General features: G+C 24.9%; 3 protein-coding genes across 3 annotated transcripts; 1 reads left to right on the forward strand and 2 right to left on the reverse strand.

Annotated features, from left to right (window-relative positions):
* Positions 1–2,934: 2,934 nt before the first annotated feature.
* OCT59_017372 (uncharacterized protein) lies at positions 2,935–4,574 on the reverse strand (the record flags this gene model as incomplete). The annotated part of the gene is made up of 4 exons (XM_066137444.1): positions 2,935–3,448; positions 3,516–3,622; positions 3,743–4,222; positions 4,305–4,574. 4 exons carry the CDS (start codon positions 4,572–4,574, stop codon positions 2,935–2,937), a joined length of 1,371 nt encoding a protein of 456 aa, XP_066004028.1.
* Positions 4,575–15,450: 10,876 nt separating this feature from the next.
* OCT59_017373 (uncharacterized protein) lies at positions 15,451–16,883 on the forward strand (the record flags this gene model as incomplete). The annotated part of the gene is made up of 3 exons (XM_066137445.1): positions 15,451–16,657; positions 16,713–16,728; positions 16,802–16,883. 3 exons carry the CDS (start codon positions 15,451–15,453, stop codon positions 16,881–16,883), a joined length of 1,305 nt encoding a protein of 434 aa, XP_066004029.1.
* A 2,216-nt stretch (positions 16,884–19,099) lies between these two features.
* OCT59_017374 (uncharacterized protein) lies at positions 19,100–20,465 on the reverse strand. Its single transcript, XM_025316709.2, has one exon. It carries the CDS (start codon positions 20,427–20,429, stop codon positions 19,806–19,808), a length of 624 nt encoding a protein of 207 aa, XP_025179916.1. The 5' UTR covers positions 20,430–20,465; the 3' UTR covers positions 19,100–19,805.
* Between the last annotated feature and the right edge of the window lie 1,247 nt (positions 20,466–21,712).

The raw sequence follows: 21,712 nt of genomic DNA on the forward strand, positions 1-21,712 counted from the left end.
AGATTTTATTACAAAATACAAATAGAAAGAAAGAGAAAAATACTGACAAAAAAGTTTTTATCATCCAACAAATATATATATATATATATATATATATTGTATGTATATATTATCCCTCTACGATATAACATATAAACATTAACTCCGATTATAACGTTAACTCCGATTATAACCTCACTTATTATATATACATGAAAGAGATTAATAAATTTCTTTTGTAAATCTTCAAAATAATCTTTTAGGTTTAAGGAATTAAGATCAATTAAAATAATAACAAATATTATATAGCTCTATTACTATTACTTTTTTTTAATTTATTCTTTTCAAATACGTACGTAAAATTTAATATTTTTTATTATATATGTATCCTAAGGTTGAAGTAGCTTTATTCTTTATTGCTTACTTCTTTATTTGATTTTTTTTTAAAAAAAAAATTATATATTCTAGTATTCTTTTTTCTTTTTTGAAAATTGAAAATAAAAAGAAGAAAAAAAAAAATGATACTATTCCTTTTGTCACGTTTTTTTTTTTATACTGGTTCTAGAATACTCTTTTTAAATTTGTTTGTTAATAATAACTTGATTACATGATTTATATTTACTAATTGATTATAAAACAATAAATAACAAAATGAGAATGCATTTTTCTATTCCTAGTTATTTTAAAACACTTTATTTAGCAGTCTCGAGAAAAGTAGATCCGTAGTACAATCTGTACAATTTTATCATTTACACCATATATATTCTATATGCAATAGAATCTTACAAATTTTATTTGTAAGATAATTAATAATCATATATATATAATGTTCAAAAAGTTGTTTGATCATCAATATAAAACCAATCCAAATTGAATGATTAATGATTGTCAATAAATATTTACTTTGGTGGTTCTTTAAATATTTTGGATGTTCAAACCGAGATAATTCAATAATAAGTAAATATTGATAATGTATTTGATGTATCTCTCCTATTTCATCTATTATGATCTTACGGAATAATACGGTAATTACATATTATAATACATAGTATCTTTAAACAAAACATTAACACCAATTTCCAAATTTTAAATCCGTTTATTTTTCGTTAATACTGTAAATATGATAAGAGTTTGTAATTATTGAATGTGTACTCCTGTTTATTCTTTAAAATCCTTTAGAAATAATAATGATAATGATTGGACCGATTTGGACGGAATCCTGACGTTATCCATTGTTCGTTCGTGGGACAAAACTTCTTTTGGAAATTTCTCACTATGAAATTCTTTGCTCATTTGTCCTATCTGTAATGATAATATTATTATCAATATCAAATATCACAAATTACCTATCTTCAAGTTCTTCAAGTTCCATCATCTTGAAAATCAATCAGCACTAAAACCGTTACAAACAGAGAGCGAAGCAAGGCAGGTTTATTATAGGCTGATAAAAGTTTATCAAGGTTCAGAATAAATTAAGCAGCTGTATCTTTTTTAGAGATTCGGGATTGGAGTCGGTATTTTGCTTAGGAAGAATTAGAGGTGGGATCATTAATTTTATTCCCTTATTTGCGACATTAAGATATGATAAATTTCATCTTTGCATTAACAACATTTAACACTTCTTTTTACATCGATTGAGATTTCATAGGATAGTTCATCTATTGTTGACTATACAATGAAATCAGGCGCATATCTGTTGAAATAAAATAATTTCATAATATTGATTAGATATGAGGAGATTTTGTAAATCTCCTTTTTTTAGGGGTGAGTAAAAGTATGAAACCCCCCTTAAATATTCGTGTCAAAAAAATGTTGCATGTCGCTCGATGTCAGAAAATATTTTCTTTTTTTCGAATATATTTTTAAGCATGTGAAAGACATTTACTGAGCGAAAAAAAAAAAAATTAAAGAAATTTGTAATAAGAATTGTTGAAATAAAGATTAAATTAGTAATTAAGGTAACTAAGGGAATTAGGGAGTTGATACATCCTAATTAATGTTCTTTTTTGTTTTAATAATTTTTTTTAAATAGTTGATAAAATAAAGTAGGAAACTTAATTGAACACCTAAATTTCATTCTTACAAGAAAAATAAATGAAGTTGGAGTGTGAAAATTCGGAGATATCAGACTCCGAATTTGTATGATGAGCGGTTTTATAGGGAGCGTTTTGATGAAGTTCTGGTTAATAGAACGTAATTATAATGTATAGGTAAATGTGATGATTGATGATTCAGTTCGATAAAGTAATTTATATAAACATCAGAGTAATTAAAATATAGACATTTCAAATGTGATAAAAGTTCGAAATATAGACATTTTAAGACGTGATAAAGTTCAAATATAAAAACATTGCAAAATGCGATAAGTTCAAAATATAGAACATTTCAAAATGCGATAAGCTTCAAAACATAGAACATTTCAAATGCGATAAAGTTCAAAATATAGAATATTTCAAAATGCGATAGGTTCAAAATATAGAACATTTCAAATGCGGTTGGTTCAAAATATAGAGCATTTCAAATGCGGTAGGTTCAAAATATAGAGCATTTCAAATGCGGTAGGTTCAAAATATAGAACATTTCAAATGCGGTAGGTTCAAAATATAGAACATTTCAAATGCGGTTGGTTCAAAATATAGAACATTTCAAATGCGGTTGGTTCAAAATATAGAACATTTCAAATGCGATAGGTTCAAATATAAAACATTTCAAAATGCAATAAACTTCAAAACATAGAACATTTCCAATGCGATAAGTTCAAAATATAAAACATTTCAAAATGCGATAAAATTCAAAATATAGAACATTTCAAAATGCGATAAAGTGAAGTTTAAAATATAGAACATTCAAAATGCGATAAAGTTCAAAATATAGAATATTTTAAAACGTGATATAAGATCCATTTAATACATAAATTTACAATTATGCTACATTAAAATAAATTATAATATACTTTTAAGAATCATTAATTTCATCTTCAGGTACAGGTCCTAAGAATATACTTGTTATAGTACATAAAATGAGAGCTCCTACTGAAAACCATAAACAAGCTGCCAAGTTAAGATAAGTAAATAATACACCACCAATAATTAATCCAAGTAATCTTCCTATGGAATTTCCCATATAATAAAATCCAACATTCATAGCAACTTTATCTCTATGACAATATGCTAATATAAGAAATGAATGAATTGAAGAATTTATTGCGAAAATAAATGAAAATATAAATAATCCGACTATCATTAATATAATTAAAGGTGTACGTTGTGTTGTAATATCGATAAATTGAAGTCCAAATGCGATCCCAATTGTTATAACCAAAAGAATGATTGTGAATGGAACAAGAATTTTTCCTGATTTTACGGGATAAATTCGAGCTGGTTTTAAAATTAATTGAGGTGTACTTGATTGAATTGCACCATAAAACATTACCCATCCGGCCAAGAATGCCCCTGTTTCAAGATATGACCTAAAAAAATAAAACATCAAATTAGAAATATAAAATCAAAGATGTATCATATAAATTATATACTTACCATCCAATTGGACCTCTCAAGAACAAAGGCACCGGAACTTCAAACCATAAATCTCGTGATCCAAATAAAAACATTCTAGCTAATGATAAAATGTTTACATTCCTTCCCTAAATAAATAAATAAAAATTGTTATTACAATGAGTAAAAGCGAGATCGGAAAAGTTATTATTAATACTTGCCTTATTAAAAATTTCTTTTAATGTTAATTTTTTCTTTGATTTACTGACAGCCAATGTATGATCAAGATAAAATAAAGCAGGAGGAATAACAATTAAATTCATTACCAATAAAACCAATAAAGATGGTATGTATCCTATAAATCTATATAAAAGTGCACCCCAAAAGAATCCTGCCCCTTTAATTGAATTCTTTGCACCGGTAAGCCAAGCTACCAATTTAAAAAGTTTTGATTGATGTGATTCATTTTCGTCCTTTGTTACTAATTTTGTTACAGATTTTCCTCCCAATTTTACCAAATCTTTTGCTATACCACTAAATCCTTGTGATATAATAATATATATTATTACAATTGTTTTACTCCAATCTATTCTTAATCCACAAAGTAATCCAATTCCCATTATCTGAAATACAAGTCCAATGAGAAGACAAAATCTTAAACCCATTCGAGATCCGAGAATACCTCCAACCAGATTTGTAACAACCCCACAAAATTCATATAACGTAAACATCAAAGATATTTGTAAAGCCTAAAAAAAGAAAATCTTCATTTATTAAATTATATTAACATTAGTTTTTTTATAAATTAATTAAAAAATTTTAATTACTCACGTTATATTTTAAATTATATAATTGAAATAGAATGATCATTCGTAATCCTGAGTCTGTTAAAGTGAAAAGTAAATAACCACTTGCAATTACGTAAAAATTTTTCATTGAAGATGTTGAAGAGGAATTAGAATCATTATTAATTGGTTCATTTTTTTGTTGACTTTCAATATCATGATTTTGTTGACTTTCTAAAAACGTGTTCCCTTCATCATTAGAAAGTGTTGAAGATAATTGAATCGTTGGCTCAAGTTCTTTTATTTTTTCGGACATATTGGAATATTTTGAAGTATTTTGAAATAATTTGAAGTATTTTGAAGTATTTTGAAATAATTTAAGTATTTTGAAGTATTTTGAAGTATTTTGAAATAATTTAAAGTATTTTAAGTATTTTGAAATAATTTAAAAGTATTTTGAAGTATTTTGAAATAATTTAAAGTATTTTAAGTATTTTGAAATAATTTGAAGTATTTTGAAGTATTTTGAAATAATTTAAAGTATTTTGAAGTATTTTGAAATAATTTGAAGTATTTTGAAGTATTTTGAAATAATTTAAAGTATTTTAAGTATTTTGAAATAATTTAAAAGTATTTTGAAGTATTTTGAAATAATTTGAAGTATTTTGAAGTATTTTGAAATAATTTGAAGTATTTTGAAGTATTTTGAAATAATTTGAAGTATTTTGAAGTATTTTGGAGTATTTTGAAATATTTTGAAGTATTTTGAAGTATTTTGAAATATTTTGAAGTAATTTGAAGTAATTTGAAATATTTTGAAGTAATTTGAAGTAATTTGGAATAATTCGAAGTAATTTAGAATAATCCAAATCTTGAAATATTTTGAAGTAATTTGGAATAATTCAAAGTATTTTGAAATAATTGAATGATAATAATTATTTTACCAAAAAAAAAAAAGAGAAGGATATTTATATAACAATCGAGTATTTACTGTTTGATTTTACAATCAATACAATCAAATACAATCAATTCAATCAATGATATCTTATAATCACGATATATATAATTAGAGTTTTTAACTGGACAATTTAATTTTTAATTCATTTTTATTTTTATAATCGATGATGTGATCGAAAAAAATCTTCCAGAATTTTTCAATTATTGGAGGAGTTAATTTGTAATAAATTTTAGTGATACGATAAACATACAATTCATTGGCTAATTTCAATTTTTAATTCACCAAATTTGGTTGAAGGATCTGAGCTGATACTCAAAAGAATGATAATATCAATTTCTGAAAATGGGTGAAATAAACAAATAAATAATAATTACTGAAATTGGGATTCTTAATAAACTAAATGGTAAAAGATATTTTTCAATGGATACACGTGAATTGAGTGAAATAATCTGATTTAAACTAAAAAGAATTAAAATCAAGAAGCTAAAATTATAATCGGAAAATTTCGACATTTTTATTGTGATACGTGTAAAATTAAAAATTTAAATGTTACTTTTTAGTCTGAAAGATAATCGCTTTTTTTGCTTTTTTTTTAAAAAAAAAAGAAAGACGGAAAGATTAACAAATCTATTTGAGTAACGCATTTTCAAGGGATGTTTAACACGATAATATTATTTATTGGGTAAATAGTAATTTACCCGGGTAGACTCGGGTAATTAACGGCTCGTCGATATATGGTAAATACCTTCCATAAGATATACGCGTATTAACGCATTAGTCGTATTGTGAACTATTATAACCGGAATGGGTAATTTATGTGTTACACTTTTATTATCATTTCATTTGTCAATAGAACAAAGAGAACAAACATATCGATATTACACAAAAAGATTGGAAACATTAAATAGTTATTGAGTTTTCGACAGATATCCCCAATATCCAATAACTGGAGTTATAGTTGAATACTGCGGTAACAAATAGGAATTAATGTTACTAATAATGTTTTTAATATTGGGATGTTCCATAAGTCATTAAAATCCCGCATATTCCTAATCGACTGAGACAATAATACTGTATAATATTATTAGTAACGTAATACATACAGTATTTTGGAACAAAGAAACAAAGAATCAAAATTCAAATTCTCGTACGGAAAAATTTGGAAACATGAACGGTTAAAAGTTAAAACCACATGAACGGTTAACTAACCGAGTATGAAAGGGTATACTAGCCGACTAGCCGAGTAATTATAAAGTAATTTGTAATTGTAACATCACATGAATATTGTATTAATCGTATTTTCACTGTTATTATGCAGACGCCCAAGATCATGCTTTCAATAAACTCGAACAAACTATCTTTTTTTAGTATAGTAACCAGAATAATCTATAAAAACTAACATATGTTTGAATGATGTAATGCGTCAAAAAAAAAAAAATTATTAATAAGCAAATAATAATTTATATTTATTTGTACCTTTACTTAATGTCAAAAGCAGCATGCTCCCATTTAGTTGCATAAATAACATAATAACGCAGTTATTTGGTAAATATCACGATAGATATTCTATCCAATAATTATAACACGTTATAACACATTATAACACATTATAACGTTTTTTATAATATTTAACTTGTCAAACTGACTTACGAAACTGCGATTTTTTATTATTACACCAATCAAATTTTATCTAACCATATTCGTAAAATTCTTTATTTCATGTTTTTTATTGTTCAGTAGGGGAATTTATTAAACCTTAAATCATGAAAAAATTACACGGCTGGCTTAAATTATGACGATCATGCAATTTTATATTGGCGGAAATAATTTGAAAAAAAAAATGATTTTTTTTTTTACAGGGGGTTGAAACATTAAAACAAGATTATTTGTTTGATATTTTAACTTTATTATTATTATTGAAACCGGATAATAACAAGCTGAATGCAAACAATACATAACCCAATTACAGAATGGATATAACTATAATAGATCTTATTAAAGTACGTACTAAGTACGTAAAAAATTATCATTTATTCATTCAACATTACTATATTTAATACGCCCTCGAACTTAACCGTTCAAATAAAAAAATATTACGCCTCGAAACCAAAAATATTGTTCTTTAAAAAAAAAAAAACAATGTAAAATTATTTGAATAGTAATTCCTATTGTTTTAAAAAAACCTGTAAATCCTCATTAAGTCATATGATAATGCATATGGTGCATTTGATTAATTTTCGGCCTGAGTTATATTTTATAATTTTGGCCCGAATTTATAATAAGAAATAATTAAAGTCACGTTTTAACGTATTACCATTTATGATAGATAATATTAAGCCGTATGTACATTAACTGCACATTATAGGAACTTTAATTCAAATAAAGATCCATTGGAATAAGAAAAAAAAAAATAAATAAATGGATTAAAAATCATTAGTTCGAATTATGTGAATGAGCTATTGCCCTTATTTGATTTTTTTGAACCTTATTATACAAGTGTATAATATTTACCCAAAGGTATCATATTTTGCCGCTTAACCCATTCAGTCATATGACTTTTTTAAGTCACAGGATCGTTAAAACCAAATACCGAAAGGATGAATACTCATGATCATATGATCATAGTTATATTTGCATTAAATTTATCTTTGGAAAACCTAAAGTTAATCACGAGATGAATAAAAATTATGTTGAAGAAACCAATTATTATCGTTAGCTATGTAAGAAACAAATTACTAATGGTATATGTTTTCTTTATTATTAAAAAAAATTGACCATTTACACAAAATTTTATACCAATAATTAAAAACATGAATAAAGTAAACAGAGAAACATTTCGGCATACAACCGATAACGGAATAACGGGATTACGGGTATTACGGATTTATACCGAAATTATGTCCGATAAATTTATATATATATTATAATATTTTATCAATCATTTTTATTGAAGAAGAAGAAAAAAGAAAGATGCTGTACAAGTGTACAAAAAAAAAAATTGTCATTGGATCGATTAAACATTGTTTTATGAGTGATTAAATGGTTTATTAATCTAAAATATATCTTAATGGGAGAATTTCGTTTAAAATATACATATTTTTTTTTTTATTAAAAAGTATTTTAAATCATATGAAATCATTTTTTTTTAATCCCATAGATCTTTTAAAATAGAACAAGATTCCTAATTAAATAATAATATTAGTTTTAAACAATAAGATTTGATAATAAATCATAAGGCTTAAAAAAATTTTTTTTTTGCTTAAAAATGATTACAAAAACATTTAAACTAAGCTAAAAACATTATATATATGATTCTCTATTTATTTATTATTTTTTTTTCTCCCTTTTTTTTATTTTCTCAAAAAGTAAATTCAAATGTGACATGATTTTTTAATGTTGATCTTAATTAAATTGTTATTCTTTTAAGCGGTTTTCTTTTGCATATTTGGGCACCAATTTGTGAATCCTTCATATATAATTTTTTATTTCATTTTAATAATATCGGGATTATTAATTAGGAAATGTAAAAAAAAAAAATAAGAAAAAAAAATAAATAAAAAAAAATTTTTTTTTGTATTTTTTTTTGTATTTTTTTTTTTTTGGATTATTTTTTATATATGACCTGTCGTAAAATTTTTTTTGGTACAATCCGAAATCCGAATGATTTCCCGACCCTTAATTTATGATAGGTACACTAATCCAATTATTAATATAATAATATGCATTTTATTGGTTGACCGGAAATTTTTGCAAATCTACGCGATAAAAAGAATAAATAAATAATCATTATATATATATATATTTTTTTTTTTTTAGGAAAAAAGAGACCAAGTTTCATTTTTTTATCATGAGATAAGCAATCATGTCTTTGACGGATTGGTCCTATTGGTTCTTCAAGATCACCGGAAAATGGGGAAAGTTTCTGTAATTTTAATTATCACGAAGATCATTTCCTAAAATCCTTACTATATAAAAATGATGTACATAGTACATATGAATTTATATAATATAAAATATATTGTAAAATGATGATCATCTTTCGTTTCGGAAATCAACTAACGGACTACGAACCAAAAAAAAGAAAGAAAGAAAATAACATGATAATTTACCGAAACTTGATGATAAAAATTACATAAATTATTTAAATTTTAACCTGACCAACTTATTAATATGTAAACGGATAATCTTTCGGGATCTACATAAGTGACACGATGAAATTTTTTTTTTATTGAATCTCCATTTTTGATTATAATATATGAAAAAAAGTTATTGTAGTCTTATTATTATTTTTTTAAAACTAAACCCATAAAAGTCATTTATAGAAAACTTAGAATCAAAAGTAAAATTCGTTAGTATTAAATATAATTATAATTAAAAAGTATTGTACTTTTCAGTTATTTTCTCTTTCTTTATTTAAATAACAATAAAGTATTACAAAACTTCCAAGATCATTAAAATTCCAAGAAAAGAAGTCCCAATGCAAGGATCTTCCCATTGTTGAATGGATTTGGTAGATCTTTTTATGTCTGGAAGATCTGAGTTTTTTTATGAGGATCAAATGAATGTTGTTTTTTTTTTTTTTTTGTCATAAAAGAAGGGGACCATGATTTATAGGGAGATCCCATAAAATTAACTTATTTAAAGTATTCACTCAATTCAGCCATTCCATTCCTTTGTGATCAAATATTTTTGTTGGAATATTAAAATTTGACCCCTTTAAAAGGAAAGAATTTTTTTCTCGTTTGTTTGTTTCCGGAGAGGAGTTAAAAATCAGAACGAATGAAATTACTTGTTTGATTAAAAATCTTATCGTGTAGCATTACTTTCGTCCGATTTTACCCTTTTACAATCGCATCTTTCCGATCTACTTTATGTTTTATTTTTTCTTGATTTACGTTTTGTTTACTTTGAATGACGTTTAATCAATACACGCGGAAGTACAATATAAGAACCCAGATCATTGAAATTATATATATACGTACCATATGTATCATATATACGTTAATAATTTTGGTGTATTTGTTTTGAAGATTATTGTTTGGAATATCTGATTTCATTCTTTCTAATCCTAATACTATTTTTAATACTTTACTGTCCTAATACTTACCCTAATACTACCCTAATCTGGTGATCAAATAACATTTCGAAGACTTTGATCTCTTTTTTATTTCGGATAGTTTACGGATGATCCGGAATATAGAAATAATAATATTTATTTCGCATTTTAATTTGATTTTATAGTTGTACGAAATTTAAATAGAATAACGATATAAAGATTCTATCAAAATAAATATTTATTTTACGTGTAAAATTTTTTCATGTAAATATTATGAATTATATATTTTCGTTATAAGAAAACAATATTTATTAATTTTTCTTCTTCTTAATATAAACGTGACTAAAATATTATGAAGATAAACTTCATTTATAAACAACTTTTTCAGGTTGTATTACCCATAAATATTTCCTGTAAAAATTCTATAAATTAAAATAATTAATCACAAATTAATTACGTAAAAATAAATATGACATCATCTGATTTGATGATCAAAAAAAAAAAAAAGTATCAAAATTTTTTTTTTTTAAAAAAAAAACTAATCTTAAAATAATCAAGAATAAAAAGTCAAAAAATTTCATGAACTCACAATTAAACACATGGTAAAATTATGAGTTTCATATAATCAAGATTCATATTAATTTTTTTTGTCGGATATAAAAAAAAAATATATATATATATTAAATATATATTCCTCCTATAAAATTCATTCTCCTGTAGATTTTTGGTTTTAATTTTTCATTTTTCTGGATATTAAAATGAAAAAAAAATAAAAATAAAAATAAAATAAAAAAAAATTGAAAAAAAATAGCACATGACCGGTATTTAAAGATCACATTAATCGGACTATTCCGTCATCAAAAAAAATTAATCAATCATAAACAAAGAAATCTTTAGTAGATACAAAAAGGATCTTTTTTTTCCTAAAAGATAAAATAAGTAAAATAAGTAAATTTATTTGTTTAATTAAAATATATTATTGAGTCATCCAATCGGGAAACCAACAAAGCCAATTTCAATCAAGCCTCTTTTGATGATCTCGAGTGACGCTAATCACATGAAGATTAGCCTATTGTCGATTATTGTATAGCATTTCCTTCTTTTTATAATTATTTGATTTTACTGCTTTCCGAGAATCTTCAAAATAAGATTTGAGTAGTTAAATTATTTATGCCGATCTTATAATGCGCGATTCAATAACCGGATAATTTTAGATTATATAATATATATATGTGTGTGTATATATATATATATGTATATATACACATATATACATGTAAAGAATACAAATTACCCGAAGATATATTACATTTACATATATACACATGTATATATATATAAATATGTAATGTATTATATATATATATAACTGTTAGTTTAAAAATTTTTTAGTAATATAATTATTTATATATATTTTGTAAATTTGAATAATTTGTCACACAAAAATTTCCTACATTCAATATAAATAGACCAGACTCACAAAAACTTTCAACAACACGGTGACCTATACACTCAACAATTTATTGTTGTCATAGAAAATTTTGTTCGAGTAAATCCGTCTGTTCTTTGCATTTAGACTGTTCTCAGGTTCTAAAATATTATTTGTTGCGGAATTAAAGCAACTGTCAATATATATATATATATTATTTTATTTATTTTTTTATTATGATTATTTTCTTTTCAACTTTTTTTTATTAGAGTTGAAAATTTTATTTATATATAATTATTATATGTATATATTACACATATATACAAATATATATATATGAGAAATCGAAGATAATTATTTTTGATCAATAACAATATATCAATTTCTTTTATTATATAATATATATTAAAAAAAAAAAAATTCTTTTTTTTATTATTTCAAAAAAAAAATCAAGTAGAAAAAAAAAATTATATTTTATTAAGTTTTCAATATGGAATCAAAAACTTGCCTTCCTTCAATTAAATTCCTTCTTGACTCTCCTACTATTGATGATAGTCACGGTAAACTACTTTTTTTTTTTTTTTTCTAAAAAAAAAATATATATATAATATATATTTTCATTCTTGAATAATTAACTAATTTTATATAAATAATATATATTTAGGACCTTCATTTGGTTACACTCCTTCACATCCAACTACAATGGATCCTAATGGCACTTCTTATCATCATGTTGCTTCTCAATCAAATCCAGATGCTCATCATCTTGCTGCCATTAACGCGCATAATAAGCAAGCTATGAATATCTCTTCAAATAATCCTCATCCTAGTAATATTAAATCCTTACTTTCCCCACCAGAATCTCCCGATATGGCTACCTCACATCAACAATCTTTATTCGATTCTTACGGAGCTCAAGTTCAAAGACATGACGTATCTCAACATCAACAATGTAGTTGTTACGCTAATAAACCTTCCTCAGTTTATTCAACATCCGCTCCAGTAATGAATACTTACCATCAACAACATTCCGTATCTAATTATAATCCTTATATACAGCCAGTTCAAAGATATTCTTCATTCACTTCAGCCATTCAACAAATTCCAATCCCTTCTTATGACCGTAAATCTACCATATCCCCACATTCTCTTACACGATTAAATACTCCAACCATGGGATTACCGTTACCAGCCAAATTCGGTCAAAAAGGTCTTGTAGGACAAATATTACCAAGCGGATCAGGAAATAGATATCAATGTCCATATTGTTCAAAGAGATTTTCACGTCCAAGTTCACTTCGAATTCATATTTATTCACACACAGGTGAGAAACCTTTTGTATGTACAGAACCTGGATGTGGAAGAAAATTCTCCGTACAAAGTAATATGCGACGACATCTTAGAGTTCATCGTTTAGGAAGACCTGTCAAGAAAACTAGATACGATGGTGAAGTAGAAGGCGTAAAAATATTGAACCCAACAGCAATACTTCAAAGTTATTAAACCAGTTTGGTACTCTAAAAAGATTTATTATTTTTTTTTATTATCGTAAATTTCTTTTTTTAATATATATGTACAATACATTTAGTTTAATTAAACGGACATTTTATTTTTCTTTTTTCTTTTTCTTTTTTTTCGTCATTTTCATTTTTTTTTCTTTTCTTTTCAGATATGGGTGGGAACAAACGCGTATGTTTCGATAAATTTAAATTTTTTCGAATCAAAATTTCCTTTTTTATTTTTATTATAAAAATTTGGATCTTCCCTTATTTTTTCTTTTTTTCTTAAGAAATAAGAAAGAAGAAAGAAAAAGTTAAGATTTAAACCTGTAACAGTATCAGAACAAAAAAAGATACCCTTTTTCTAAAAAAAGGTCTCGCTTGACCTTTTTTTTTTAAAAAAAAAAAAAAACATCTAAAACCGACACCCTCATTTTCAAATTATTCCATTACCTTTTTATTTTTGTATATAATTTTTATCTTACAATTTATAGAAAAAAAAAAATTTATTTTTTTTAATTATGTTACAGGCATTTTAAAATTGTATAGAAACATTAAATTAATTTATATCATCATCTTTTTTCATATGCATCTTTTCCACCCTTTTCCCGCCACTTATAAATTCATTTTAATTTTAATTCTTTCTTTATGTAATTGTCATTTCCTCTTCAATTCTCAATTTTTTTTTTTATCATATAGAAAATTTTTTTTATGTTGTTTTTGTAAAACTTGGATACATTTTCTTTTTCTTTTTTTCGGATTTTTCGGATTTTTCGGATTTTTATCGGATTAATTAAATATGAATTTTATGATTTTTTTTTTAATTTATCTTTACGGCAAATATGTTTTATTTTTAGGTTAAAATTTTTATTTTTTTTTTTTTATTAAAAAAAAAAAATATTACTTTTTTCTTGGCAAATCTGATTTTCGTTTTTTTTTTTTATCTTTTTGAATTTTTTAATTGGTTTATTTTGGTAAAATTAAATAAAAAATTTTTTTTTAACATTATAAAAAATATAATTAATTAATTGTTATTATTATTATTATTATTTATTTAATTTTGTACATATGTTATCATGTTATTTTTAATGTTATTATTTTACAAAAAAAAAAATTCACAACAAAATTAATCATAATCAAAAAATATCTATTTTCTATTATCTATTTATTATAATCAACATAATCAACATAATCAACATTTAACATTTTTACGCGAATATTTATTCCCTTTCAACGATATTTATTTAGAATGGATCTTCTTGGATTTCTTTTTTATGAATGAATCGAGAATAGATCTTATTGAAGCCGATTAAAAAATTAACAGGTCACGTATCAAGTTTATAATCAAGTTAAAATTATAACAAAAAAATTGAGGGAACGTAATACCATGCGAGTTTTTGTATTGAAAGTTTTTTTTTTCGTTTCGGATTTTGCTTATCTTTTTTTTTTCTTTGTGGCTTAAAGAGATTCGCGAAAAATAAGAGATTTTTGAAAAAAAAAAAAGATTTACAAATTATTATTTATCGAGATATTTGAGATAAATTAATTAAAATATTTTTTTTTTTTTTTTCCTTTTACTTATTTATTTTTGATGTACATTTTTATGATATTTATGATGTCACTATAAAAGTTATAAAATTATAAAAAGTATAAACATTTTTTTTTTTGTTTACTTTATATTTATAATTTTTCTAATTTTCTTGTTTTTTAACTCGTTATTTATTTGTATCTTTTTTCTGTTATCTTGTGTAGTACATTTAAAAAAACAAGCCACTCAAAAAAAAAAAATAGTAAAAACATCATTTTAAAATTTCACGAGATCACAATTTAATTAATTTCGTGTTCATTGTTCTGCGCCACTCCACAACGTAAAACAAAAAAAAATTTCCCCTATAATTTCGGTACATATTCATTATGTATACTTATAATTTCGGTCCTTTTTTTCAATTAAGTATAGTAAGTATTTGGTATGTTTATTATTATTATTATTATGTTTATTTCAGTGTACGTTTAATTTTTCGCATAATCACGTGTACATTACAAATGCCGTGTGTCACCAGTTGACCAGTGTTACACTATATTTAGAATCACAATAATTCATTGAAACTTCTAGATCGATCGATTTTTTTTTTTTTTTTTTCCAAAGGTAAAGTTAAAAAATCATTTTTTTTATCACTTATCTGTTATTATTATTCTTTTAATATTAATATATATATATTTTTTTTCATGTTTCAGTTTTTTTTTTTTATCATGTCATCATCATTTTCACAACTTTTAAGAAATTCAAAATTATCAAAATTTGATCCTAAATTATCACAAGTTTATAAAACTTATGGAGAATATCAAAAACTTGGTGATTATGGCGTAAAACGTAATTTACCAAATTATTTACGTACAAATGTTGTAACAATAAATGAAATAGATACTATAGAACATCAAACTCCTTATAATAGTGCTGAAACTTTAATTAGATTTAAAAGAAAATGGAAAGAAAATTTTTTAATATCAAAAACTGTTGAACCTTTAAAATCAAATGATATTTATCAAAGAAATTTTATTAATATATCAAAATTATCATTAAAAGATTTTAAAAAATTATTAAAAAAAATTGAAAAAAAAAAATATGATTGGAATCAACTTTTAATTAATTCAACTTATAATTCAAATAATTGGTTGGAATTTTTAGGTTTAACTTTTATTAAAAAATCTTCTAATTCAATTATTAAAGGTTTAAATTATTCTCATAATAATCCTGGTATTAATTTTAAAGTACAAGGTCGTACACTTAATAAAGATTCTAATGGAATTTTTGCTATTGGTATAAGTGGTTTGGTTTGTAGTTTACATTTTGGTAAAGCTCAAAGATTAATTCAAGTTAATCGTAAAAAATTGGATAATTTTTATCTTGAAAAAGTGGATTTTGATGATCAAGGTCGTCCAAATATTAGAGTTTCTCATTCTCCTATTCTTTCTTATCAAAATGATTTTAATTTATTTGATAATTATCCTGGAAAAAATTCTTTATTCTTTGATTCTGCTACAAATCGTGTTAAAGATAATGAAAAGACTCAAGAAGAAATTCTTACTAGACTTCGTTCTTTATTAAAAACTAGTGGTGATTCTACAACTTCTAATAGTGATGTTGGACCCTCTTCAAAACCTAGTTTTCAACTTGTTTATGAAGAAATGTTTTCTTCTAATACTAAAGAAGAAGGTGGTGAAAAAAATAACAAGAATCTTTTTGAAATTTTGAGTGAAAATAAAGAGTCAACAACAAACAATTCTATTAAAGAAGAAGGTGATGAAAAAAATGGCAATAATCTTTTTGAGGTTTTGAGTGAAAATGAAGGAGGTGAAAAAAATGGCAAGAATCTTTTTGAGGTTTTGAGTGAAAATAAAGAGTCAACAAAAAACATGAAATTTAATGAAGAGAATCAAGTTACAAAAGATCTAACAGGTGATAAAAATTCTGATTAGGGATTAGGGATTAGGGAATGCGGAATAGGGAATAGGGAATAGGAATATAAGGTAACTATAAGTTATTTAGCTTATATTCTATTTCATCAGGAACTAAGAACTAACGTTCCATTTTTTATTGTAGGGTTGATGAATGTCTTGAAAGGTATTTAAAGAGAGGAGGAGAAGTTTTTTGTTCTGGCGTTTATAGAATTAGGTTATTTTGATCTTTCTTAACGCGTTTATAGAATTAGGTTATCGTTCTGGATTTTGATCTTTCTAACGCGTTTATAGAATTAGGTTATTATTCTGGATTCTGATCTTTCTAACGCGTTTATAGAATTAGGTTATCGTTCTGGATTTTGATCTTTTTAACGCATTTATAGAATTAGGTTATCGTTCTGGATTTTGATCTTTCTAACGCGTTTATAGAATTATCTTTCTAACTCGTTTATAGAATTAGGTTATCGTTCTGGATTTTGATCTTTCTAACGCGTTTATAGAATTAGGTTATTGTTCTAGTTATGATAAGAACTTTGATCTTTCTACGCGTTTATAGAATTGGGTAGAATTTTTAGTCAAATTTCCTTTAGCTACTTAATAATTCTCCTCTAGAGTAATATATTATGTACTGATTAATTTATATTTGTACATTTTATTAAAATTTTTGAACTACTATTTAGTACAATCACAAATGATGGAAAGTGGTGAACGTTTCTCATATTAGTACAATCACAAATAATGGAAAGTGGTGAACAAACATTATCTTAATTTCCCATAATTACGAATAATGAAAAGTGTTGAACATTATCTTGATTTCCCATATTATTTAGTACAATTACGAATATTACGAATAATGGAAAGTGGTGAACATTATCTTAATTTCCCATATTATTTAGTACAATTACAAGTGTGATGAATTAAAATTTGAAGATTATATAAATTATGATGTTATCCACTCGACTGTACTGTTTGGGGGAATCCGACTATTTGAGTATGGTAATGGAAATTTTTGAATTTGTATTACTAGTTGATGTTGATGTTGATGTTGAATCTGCTTCAATATTTTTCAGAGTTGCTGACGATTTGTAGTTTAGTTTCTGGAGCAATCTTTGAGACAACAAAATAGAAAATTAACTTAAATCAATATCAAACTTTTGTAAATAAATTTTACACTTTACTTTGATGGAAAGTAGTGGACATTATCCTAAAGAGTGGATTATATAATTAATTGATCTGAAGGTGAAAACAGAGATAACAAAATAGAAAATTAACTTAAATCAATATCAAAATTTTGTAAATAAACTTACACTTTATTTTGATGGAAAGTGGTGAACATTATCTTGATTTTTCATATTACTAATTACAAATGATGGAAGTAATGAACATTATCTTGATTTTCCAATTATTTATTATCCAAAAAAGCAAGAGAATCCACCATTAGGATGTTATACTATCAGCTACAATTTATAAAGTAATTTGGAACGGAAAGTATATGAATCAAAAAATAATTTGGAAGTGAATCAACAGATAATTTGAAAGAGAAAGTAGTAATTTGAAAAGAAGTGAATCAACAGATAATTTCTTGAAAGGAAAAGTAATTTGAAAGAAAGTGAATCAACAAATAATTTGGAAGGGTGCAAATACAATTCCGATTTCATCGCTCAAAATCTTTTTTTTTTAGAAAAAATTTTAAATATTACAGCAGATGTATAATATTTGTGAAATAATCAACTATATGTCAACACATCATTATCACAACATCATTACCTTTGTCAAAGTTAAGCTCAAGTAATTTAGAAAGGAGTAACTTGAACTTCACTAATCAATTAATTACAGTGATGTCAAGAAGAGAGTAATTTGAAAGGGACGTATATAACTTTGGCTTCACTTTCTTTAGACAAGATTTTAAATTACATATAGTAAGAGAGTTTGAAAGGGACGTATATAAATTACTTTTATTCAATCTTATTTCATTCTTCTTCTTTAATAATAAAACAATGATTTCATTTTTTTTTGTTTAAAAAATATTGAAAAAAGATGTGATAAACTCACCTTAGACGAGATTTTAAATTAAAATGATTGTTTAACCTGTGAATAGATGTTATTTTGAATAATCAATATATATCAACATATGCTGCAATATCAATACCTTCAGTTTATTGAAATTAAATTTGAAAGGGAGTGGATTCACAAATCAAAAATAATATTGTCAACTCGTGCATAACATATATAAATGTGTAATACCACTATACCAGCTATATCGAAATTCAAGCTCAGTAATTTGGAAGGAAGTGAATGTAACAAGTATTTTGGAAATAATTTGGAATAGAGAATCAATAATTTAGTAAAGTGATTTGGAACGGATAAAGGGAACTAAATTTGATGAAGTAATATGTTGTAATGTGAGAAAATCAGGAAAAAGATTACAATTCAATTTGGAGTATCTAACAATTCTTCCCATTTCTTTTAGATATGATAACTTGGATGAATAAATACAATGATGACATAATCTTGAATTACTTCATGAATGAAAAAGTAAGATTTCATTCTGATTTAATTTAATATTTCATTCTGAAAATTCGTTACTTTAACTGGAATAAGGAAAAACTGGTTCTTTCAATTCTAGGTGATCAGCTTATGCTTTATATCAAAGGTTTTAATAATATCGGTTTAGTATTCAAAAAAATTTTCAAAATTTCTTCCAGTTTAATAATAATCTCTTTTTTAATGCATGATAAGAATAAACAAATTAAATTTGTCTTTGTTAGTGAGTACATTGAACTTAACTATACCAGGTTGGTATATTCGGGGTTAAACTTAAGAATTAACGATAAATTTATTAATAAAAAAAAAACATATCATAATAAAAACATAAAAAAAAACATAACATAATAAAAAAAATAAAAAAATTACATATATAATACAGTTTTTTATCGACTATAATTATAATTAAAAATAAATATAAAAAATATTCGATATATAATTTATTTTCTAACAGTTTAAACTAAAAAAATTTTTTTATAAATAAAGAGTTTATTTATGAATAATTAGAGGTTGGCAGTGACTAGCGGTGATTGGCGGTGGGTTCGCAGTGTTTGGTGATTACGGGATGGTCCAAGTGTTTATTTTTTTTCTTTTTTTATTCATTAAACATCCTCGTATTTTATATATTCGGTAAAAAGTTTATCTATATTTTCCTGTTCACGTCCGAAAACCTCCGATGGCATTTCATTTTGTATCAATGCTGTTGGTGCAAGAAAGAAAGTCAAATCATCCGACTTGACATTAAAAGAATGCTCTTCCGTTGGAGAAGAAGGAAGAGACGAGTTGGAGCCAGAGGAGGGCGAAGAACTCCAGACAGGAGTATTAGAGAAAGAGAGAGAACTAGAGACCAGCGAGACTGAGGAGGGAGAAGAGGAAGAATTCTTGTCACAAATCGAGGAGGAGTGGGAGGAGTGAGAATGGGAGGGGGAGGGAGCGGGAGCGGGAGCGGGGGCTAGAGCTGGGGCGGGAGCGAGAGCGGGCACATTCGAAATAACTTCAGTTATTTCTTTTCCTATTTCCTTTTTTTTTCGTACGCTGGCTGAATTTTTACGGGGACCACGTTTTGTTGGCAGTTCTGTGGTGCAGTTCCAATTACGATCACGGCAGTGTGTGCAAGGCCTAGAGAATTCGCACTTTGTTTTTTTGTTTCTACACTCCTTACATGCGGAAGTAACGCGTACGCGAATCGTATGTTTTTTATTATCGACTTTCTGGTACCTTCTCATGTTTAAGTAAAAATGGGTATAAAATATAAATCTGTTAAAAAAGAAAAGGGAATGAGGAATTATTAAATTTATAAAGAAATTTTTCTTATCGATAGATCAGCAGTAACGTATGACATTTTTGTTTATCAATTAAATAAAAAATTTTTTATATTAAGGTTTACAATTAATTACCATAAACGTAAACAAAAGACACTGAGGCTTATCTATTAAAAATCGGAGTTTGAACGCGTAATCATTGTTATTAATTACTTGAAGCTTCTTTATTGGTTAACAATATTTGATTACAGAAAATAAAACAAAGAATTGAAACCACATCATCCAAATAAGTTTAAATATATTCATTTATCAATGAAAAATTTCTCACAATTGTCTAAATTAGTATAATAATTAGATTTTGTACTGTCAAATGATCAAAAAATTATATGACAAACTAACTTTATTACGACCATTCATTTATAGATAATCAACGCGTTTAGAACGCGCATTCTATTATTTCTTCTTGTTATTTTTGACCAATTAACGTTAATATAGTTATTATAATTCTTATTTCTTCTTGTCACAATTATTTATCACTATTATAATAATTGCACGTGAAGCTTAAAATTGGTTGCATTTCTTTCATATGTTGATTTCATATTTTAATAACCGATTTGTAAATAAAGTTTAAAAAAAAAATCATATCATTTTTTTTTACAAACGTAAAGTTTGTACAATTTCACATACTAATAATTTGTAGTAATGTAGCATGTCACAACGTAAATGTATTGTTACAGTAAATAGTATATAATTATAGTACGCGCTATGAACTGCGCAAAGAATACAATAGAATGCTTTATTTAGATAAACTTTACAAGATTCAAACCTGTAATGAAACCACAGCGAATTAATAATCTATAGATTGGCAAAACAGATTATGATAAAAGTCGTAATATTTGGGATATTTTTGATTGTATTGTTTCAGCTTTGAAAGTTTTATACTAAGAGGTAATTCAAACAATTTTAATTATTTTTATTATTATCATTAAATCTTAAAAAAGAATTAAGAATTAATTCTTGGAAACAAAAAAAAAATAAAATAATTTCCAATTGTTTTTAGGATCGGCAATTTAAGGAGCAAAAGTGAGAATTTGGTATGCATTTTTTAATATATTTAATATATTCTATTGTATAATATTTATAATATACACATATGACGAATATTTCAAAGTTAAAACAATATATTACCAAATTTAATGAACAAAAGCGGTTTATGCATTTAGGCTTAATAGTAGAATTTTTTTGGA

This window comes from Rhizophagus irregularis, chromosome 26, assembly GCF_026210795.1.
Source record: "Rhizophagus irregularis chromosome 26, complete sequence".
NCBI lineage: Eukaryota > Fungi > Glomeromycota > Glomeromycetes > Glomerales > Glomeraceae > Rhizophagus > Rhizophagus irregularis.